The sequence below is a fragment of the Cottoperca gobio genome, chromosome 22 (genome assembly GCF_900634415.1).
Source record: "Cottoperca gobio chromosome 22, fCotGob3.1, whole genome shotgun sequence".
Classification (NCBI taxonomy): Eukaryota; Metazoa; Chordata; class Actinopteri; order Perciformes; family Bovichtidae; genus Cottoperca; species Cottoperca gobio.
Window position 1 is genome coordinate 10427764 of NC_041376.1, and position 8292 is coordinate 10436055.

An 8292-nucleotide genomic window follows, 5' to 3' on the forward strand; every position below is an offset into this window, starting at 1 on the left:
ATTCAAAAGGTAGATAAGTAAATAAATTGAGCAAATTAATTGATGAATGACTGAAGTATATTACATTGAGCATAAGTCTTCGGTGGCATTTTTGGCATGGTAAAATAACCACAACGTCCCATGTTGATGTCGTTGCTCATCTTTCTTTTTTTTTTCTTTTTTTTTTTTTTAGATGGATTTCTTTAAATTGCATAGTCAGATGAATCCACATCTCAGAGCCAGGACCGACAGGAACATCATGCCTCTCACAAAGCATTTGTCTAAAAAAAAATGGAGAACAAAAGATGGACAGTGTGGGGATTGGAATATAAAAAATGTTGCATTCTCTGTAAAAACTGCATGCATGTTATTTATTGTGTTTGATGGGCTTGTCCTGTCTGGCTGCCCGTGGGACAGCAGGGATGTTGTATTGTCTGTTGTTCCTTTGCAGATGTCAACAGTGTGTGAGGTCTGGATCTGCGGCAGACTGGCAGACAGTCCCTCTCCAGCCAGCAGCCAACCAGCCTGTCAGCAACACTTGCTGTTACTAAGAGCATAATGTTCAGCCTGCTGTGCCACTTTCGACACCATGGGGGTTTGTGGATTTTTTCTCTCGGTCCTTTCTGTCTTGATTTTTTTTTTCTTCCATCTTTTGCAGCTCCTTTTGAGCTGAATGGTGTCTTCAGTCTGGGCAACATGCCAAGCAAAGAGAGAAGGTTTCCCAATTGGAAAACCTCGGGTAAAACCCTGTTGCATTCTGGGCGAGAAGGGATTGTTGTATTCGGGGTTAAGGTGAGAGACGGTAATGGTGATGTCACTTCCTGCGTCTACCTGGAGACAGTCTATACCACAGTGTTGTTCGTACCCATGGCCTTCTTGTTACGGATGCTCATGGCATATTCCCCACGACTTGTCCCGTTCTCTTCTTTTCGTAGTGGTTTCCTGCGAATAAACATTTTTATAAAGTGAAGAAAAATTCCTTGACAAGACAGTTACATTTGCCCTCAGCTGAAGGCCATGTCATTAAACAGAGTTTCTAGACTGTTAACCTTTAGGCTGATTTGATTTCTCAGGCTTCTCTGGTTGGATACGCAGCTCTCAGCGATCCTTTCTAATAAGCCCAATATTCAAAGGTCACTTTTGCAAGGAGACAGGAGGGAAAAAAACATTGCAACACAGGGGATAAGGCAATTACCTATTCTGACTGGCAGATGCAATCTTCCCTCTAAGTAATGAATATGTGTGTGGCTGTCAAAACAACTTGGGAATAACATCGATACATATACTCCTCTCAACACTGATGGGTGTAGTACTCTGTCCTTTCTATGAGTACGTTCTGCAACACATGATCCCTGTGCTGCTACTGGCCTGTGAAGAGCAGTATCATTCAATGCAGCCCTTTTCATGCACTACTCGGCGCCTTTGTGGTTATTATATTTGTCCAGTGTACTGTGGCTTCTGCACCGACCCCCTCAGCTGCTCTCCCCTGCTTGGGCTTATGTAAGATCGGAGACAGATCTGAATACAGTTAGTACAGTCATTGTCCCACTCAACACTGTACTATGCCTTCATTGCCATAGAGGACCCTTGAGCGACATCTTAGCTCAGCGTCTACTCTTCTCTCCTATCCTCTAAAAGCCCTGGCTGGCCAGTGCAACTTTGACGAACAGTCATTCCCAGTCGAGTCCAGGACAAATCTATTCCCTTCTCGGGTATCGTGCCGCAAGGGAATCCTTACAGGGTGAAATGAGCTCATAATGCAATCCAATACAACAATTTATTATGCTTAGTTTTTAGTTAGACGGTGTCAGGGAGATGAGGATAAACATGTAAAAAAATGTTTTTAAAGAGAGTACGTCATTTTGAAAAAAGTAATAATATAATCTTGCTCTCACAAATAAAAAGTTTAATTAGTTGAAAACAATAAAATGCATTGTTGCTTAACTCACTACACTCAGGGGCTTTTCTTTTATGACCAGCAGCTTATGGCAGCTAATGTTAGCTAACTTTGGATCGATGTTGCTGAAATTAAGAGTAAGTTAAATGCTTTTAGGATTATTTTATACTCTACATTTTAGGATATTGCATTATACTATGAAAGTTCAGCAGAGAATACATGGACTAACTTTAAAACAGTATTTTGTGCTGCTCTTGTATGATTTTGCGTTATTTTCTTTCTGTAATTATGTCCATGGACTCAAAATCTTACCATTAAGTTAAATCAACACCTTTGACAAGATCTCAGCAAAAAATAAAAGCACAATGTATACATTATTAGCTTCAAATCTTTAGCATTTATAATATTCTTCACATATTTGCCCCACTCACTGGACAGCTGATGTAAATTATTTCAATTTCTGTTAGGACATTTCTCTCGGATATAATATGATTGACAGTCCAGTAAATGTTCAATTAGGATGTCTATTTCTCATGCACATGCTCATTTTGCTCATTTCCCCCCTGCTGTCAACTCAATTGGTCTGCTGTCTTTTTCCGTTGCTCCCATGCACTTTAGTCAGTCTGATTTTGCCACACCTGTTATTCAACCGTCTTGTTCCTGTCAGGTTTTTAAACAGTTCCTGTCTCGGCTGTTTTTCAGCTGTCATTTCAACGCCGTGAACCTCCACCTCCTGTGTTCCAGATACTTTCATCTGTCAACAAAGTCACTCTCAGAGTCTTTAAAGATCTTTGACTCAAAAAAAAGAAAGAAATATCACAATGGGGTCCAAATAATAAACACTCTCAGCATGCCTCCTCTGTAAGGTTTTGGCTATGCTAGGCTCTAAAAATGTGCAATTTCAGTCCACCTGTCAGTCTACCACTTTGGTCCAGACTGAAATATCCCAGCAACTGATGGATGGATTGCCATGACATTTTGCACACATTAATTCCCCAGAGGATCAATCCTATCCTTCTTTTTTTGAATTTTCATCTTTATTTGACAGAGGACGAAATGACATGCAACTGCTGTCCCAAGGGACATTGCGTTAATATGACATGCGCCGCCCTCCAAAATGTGTTGTTTTTAATGAAATATCGCAACAATTGGATGGATTGCCACAAAATATGGTGCAGACATGATCCCCCCCAAGAAGAATCACAATAACTTTGGTTTATTACCAATAAAATAGTGTTTAGTGTTTGTTAACAAATGCTAGCACATTAACACACTAAACTGAGATGGTGATCAGTGTGAACAATACCCCTGCTTAGCATCAGAGTTGGCATTGTCACTGTGAGCATGTTAGCATGCTGACGTTAGCATTTAGCTAAGAGTACCAATGTGTCGAATTATAGCCTCACGGTGCCGCTAGCATGGCTGTAGACTCTATTCATGAGTAAATAAAAATAGAAATACATACAAATCATACTAACTCTCCTTACTTTCAACTTTGTGGTAACATTTTGGAGCGTCATATAAGAGCTAAATAATTATGAATAACTGTTTTTTTGTGAACACTGCATTTAGTTGTTGGGGTTGTTGGAGTTGATGCGAGCTAATGGCTCTTGAGCAAAGTTGTAAACAAAACAAGAGGCAAAGATGACTAAGACTTCCTGTTGGACTCTGTTAGCTGGGAGGGGTCATTGGGCTTAGGACTCCAGGGAGACATGCCGGCCATGTAGGACAGATGCTGCTTGCGGTGTCGCCATGGGACCCGGGGAAAGCCTCAGAATAGAAACTGTCCAGCCCCAGGATGGAAACACATTGTGCCGCGGGGGAGATGGTTGGCTGATGCAGCGGCAGCTAGGGGAGTTGGGATATACCAAAGTGTTCTCTAAGGGAAAGACAACAGTGTTTACAGCCAATCTGGGAATTCTTCGACTTGGAATAAAAAGTCAGCAGGGTTGATAATCGCTTAACGTTATGCAACGTCCTTGCAGCTCACTAATGATTTGACTTTGGAATATTTTTGACAGGTCAGTATTTCATCTGTCATGTTGTAAAATGCCGTCCGACAGTGGTGATGTATAGCCTGCTGGAAGGTGCTTCGGCCCTGTTTATTTCTCCCAGGATGTAATCTCTGCTCAGACTGACCATGTCGCTTTGGGCCTCCACACAGGGCCGAGCACTGGGGCCTCAAGTCGACCTCTACCCAGGCCTTCAATAATAGATGCCATGCTGTTGACACATGGCAGGTGGCAACACAACATTTCACAGGTTAGATGAATATTTCATATCAAAGCTGTGCAATCACAGCGCACATTCCTGTTTGAAGTTTGGGGAATGGATCATGGTGAAATTGGGACATGTGTTGAGCTGTTTACAATTACTCAAGCCATCTGGAAATTAGAGTAACATGCTATGATTCAAAGAAAACACATTAAAAAACAGACTGTAAAAATCTGTCACTGGTTTTTTAGTAATTTCAAAAATATAACACAGGAGATTAATAATGTATTAGTAAATATTGGATTTTAAACCATTCTGCATGACAAGTATTTCCCTTTTATTGTAGTTTGGATATACACTCTTGCCCTTGGACAGAGCAGTTGTGAAGTATTATCCGTCTTTGGACAAGCCTCCCAGAGTGGTAAGTGATTGGGAAAAGCATCTAGCTTCATTAGTCACTTGGTTTGAGTTTTGTTTGTTTTGGCTTCTTGGACGGCTGACAGCCTGGACTGCAGCATCATGTCTTTTGCTTTGGATGGCACAGCAACACTGAAACGCAGCGTGTGTCTGAATCCTCTTCTCTTTGCTTGCACACACCAGCCTCCCTGGTGCTGTGGACTGAATAGAATTGTATGGAAGTGTTTTTTCCTTTCCAGCCACTTTGCTTCTGACACATGACTGGCAGACAAAGATTATAAAAAATAACAAAAGGCCAGGAGGGCTGGGACCCGCAGAGCTAGCTCCTCGGCTGTCTGTGGTGCTCAGGCAGGCCTTGGCTCTCGGCCAGCTGATTTTCATTGGGAAAGCCCGGAGCACTGGGGGGCTTGAAGGGCTATATATAACTGGCTGTGTTATACTCACTGACAAACCCTCTGCAACATTGTTATTGACAAAGATGCTCAATTACTGCCTTTACTTGCTTTTGGAGACAAAAACAATTCAGTCCTTTTGGCTGTATTGGTTCCTCTACCTACCACTTGGGAACGATGGTTGATTAGAGCATCTGTGATAAATGTAAAAGCAATCACATTTCTTCCTGGACTGCACTCTTATTGGCTGGTGACTAATGAATGTCTAATGAGGCCAGTCTGGCTGGACCTGTGTATTCTTCCCTTCTCAGAGTGAAGGGCAGATTGGCGTGGCACAAAGTCTGCAGTCTAGAGCCCACAGAGCTTCAGGACACGACCCGCTTGCATGTATAAAAGATGTGGCCTGCGACTGAATGACTGCGCAAATTAATTCATAAATAATGACTTGGGTTTGGGGCTAGAGCCCATATTGCAACAACACTTTCCTACCACTGCTGCATTAAAAAAGGTGCCCCTTGGCTACACAGGGGACTGGAGAATTGCCATAATGAATTCCTGAGCCAACCACCCATTACTTCCGCTGCCTGACTTTGACTATTTGTTGTTTAAAGAAAGGAGGAATAGAGTTCTGCTGAGGAAAGCCATATCTGGCATGCAGACTTAATAAAATTCCATAAAAATAATAAGGTATGATATTAAATCAATTTAAATACACATAAATAAAACATAGAAGCAGCTCCCTGATTTACCGCATACATCTCTGGCTGTTCTCACATGGTTGAGTGAGAGTCAATGTTTATGCTCATTTTATAGAGTGTGTAAATATGCCAACATGATGTATCTATGTATGTAAAGATGTTGTGAGTTTATGGCTGGGTGAACACAAATCTCCTTTGCATGTGCAGTGCTTTGCACGATGTGGATGTGTGTGTGTGACATTGTCTGCAAACATTAACGTGGATGTCAGAGTGCATGTGTGACACGGTGCTGCCTGAATGTCACACAGAGAATTGGGTCTGGGTTGTGCTGCAGGCTAAAACCTCACACAGCCTTTTCTCTAATAAGCCAAATGGGGGAAACATTTCCCGTTGCAACAGCGGCGTCTTGGGATTCCTCTGCTCGTCTTTTGCTTTCACTGTCATGAATCCAGCTGCTGTTCTAGGAAGCTTTAGACACTAATGCAAATTAAAATCAACACAGTATATTGTAAAGTCGGGTTAAGATGTTTCTGGGTGACTCAGTGTAGTGGATCTTTCTTATTGACATTTACAACCCATTCTATTATCTAACCTCTGACCTCAGTGTGACCCAGCAGGGTGATGACAGGGTCATCGTAGCCTCACACACAAAGGCAAGAGGGATAGTACAGTCTCCCATGAGTCAAATTACACATGATATGTTGAGTAGCCTGCCTGTGACCGTTCCTATTTCAATTTGTCATCACTTAGAAATATTTCAAAGATACGTGCTAGTGAGATCTAACTGGAATACTACAAGAACAGAACACATAAGAGAAAAGTGACATCCAACCTCTTGATGGCCTTGTAGCAGATGATGATGGCTGAGAGGAGGAAGACGACTGAGGCACAGCCCACCGTTCCAAGCACTACAATGTCCATCTCCATCCACCAGGGCCTCAACGAGGGCACCATGGGCTCTGCCACTAAGGGGGGAAAAAGAGAAGGAGACGGGGCAGGAGAAGAGAGATTTGGATACAGAAGAAGAGAATGTATTGAACAAAATAAATTAGAAAAATCTGTTCTAAATCAAACACATTTATGATTACAGTGCTCATCCCTTTAGACACAACACTGACTTGAGTTATTCTTAGTGATTGCGTTATACAACACGATAACAGAGTGGAGGTAATTTTCTTCCCTGCTCTCTGAGTTGGGAAGTAGCTGTGTCCTCGCCTGTTCTGTAGGTCTTAGGTTCAACGTTCAAAGATATCCAACCCGACACCATGAATCATTTAAGGTCCCGTCAGCCTTCCTTACACCAGCACTCTTGTCCACACCAATTACTGTTGCAGGAACCTCCTGCTCTTTCCACATTAGATCTGTGGTGTAAGACCACTCACCAGGAATGTTGTATAACATTATGTGCATCAGCAACTTCGTGTCTGTAATGCAGAACTTCTCTCTTCTCGCATTTATAAATCAGTTTAGTCATGTGCACATTTATCAATCTACCAATGCCGGTTTGTTCCAGTTTTACGCTCCTGAGAAAATTCATAGTATATATTAACAAACTCGTAGCTCCCGCTTTGACAGGTATTTTGTTATGAATGAGAGGAAGGGTTTACACCATGGCAACAAATACTCCTTAGTAATGCTGTGGACTCTTTCCCAACACAGCACATTTCCACGGAGCAAATAACAAGGCATGGCTTTCCCCGGTACAGCAAACTACGTCATAAGTCACTATGAATTTAAAAGCTCCTCTCAGCCAAATTTCCATTTTAATCCTGCGTTTTGTCAACGGCTGTAGGATTTAATTCAGTCAGTGGTAAGGATCTATTTCATTGTGATAAAGCACACTCCTTTGAAGGACTTCGGAAACCATTTTTAGCACACACAGACTTAACAGTGCCAATTTTCTCACTTTATTTTTTTTAGACTTTTATCCGATAGATAAGGTCTCAGTCATTGTCCCAGTTTTTAGCGATGCATATTCATTGCATTTTTAAAGACTACAGTTTAAAGCATAATTTTAGCTCTAACTGCTCTGCAAATTGGGCTACTGAAGAAAGATCAAGATAATTATGTGCCTGTATAGATTAAATTGAGAACTGAAGAAAAAAAACTCCCTTTAAGTGAATTATTCATGGCGTCTCAACCCTCTGCAAACATTTCTGTGTAAAGTTGAAAAGGAATAAGAATTGGCCTGCTTATCATATTCATCCTGACACACTGCTGTTTATGGATGCAGCTTTTCACAGTTCCACTCATGCGTTGGCTGTAATTGGGTGTTCAAACCTCCACCTTAGGTTACCGTCAGATGATCAGCATTTATGAAGTGACCAACATTTACGGAAGGGTCTATAACTCTCGATAGGTAGACCTCATGGTGAGTCAGGGGGAAAAAAGGTCCATTAAAAAATTGACCAGACAAAAAGAAATCATTGGAAGTGATTGATTAAAACCTTTACACTGCTGCCTGTTGAGACTTTGAGGGTTAAGTGCACCTCCCTTCTCATAATATTAAGGGCTCGGGGTGAGTGCTTCTTCAGAGTCACAGTAATAGCTCAGAATGGTTGCATCATCAGCAACGCCTGTCCCATATTTCAGCGCACTGTTCATTAAGGTGCTTGAGACTACATACAAATCATATCAACTTTCAGCGAGCCGGCTCGTGAAATATGTTCGCCTATCTGTCAATGGATTTACCATC

General features: G+C 41.8%; 1 protein-coding gene across 1 annotated transcript in view; it reads right to left on the minus strand.

The window, feature by feature from the left end:
- Nucleotides 1-103: 103 nt before the first annotated feature.
- The window catches only part of prima1 (proline rich membrane anchor 1), a 10342-nt gene continuing 2153 nt past the window's right edge, over nt 104-8292 (minus strand). The window contains exons 3-4 of the mRNA XM_029460085.1: nt 6430-6562; nt 104-921 (exon numbers count right to left, since the gene is read on the minus strand). Coding sequence (XP_029315945.1) covers nt 822-921; nt 6430-6562 — 233 coding nt within the window. The 3' untranslated portion in view covers nt 104-821. The remainder of the gene's footprint in view (nt 922-6429; nt 6563-8292) is intronic.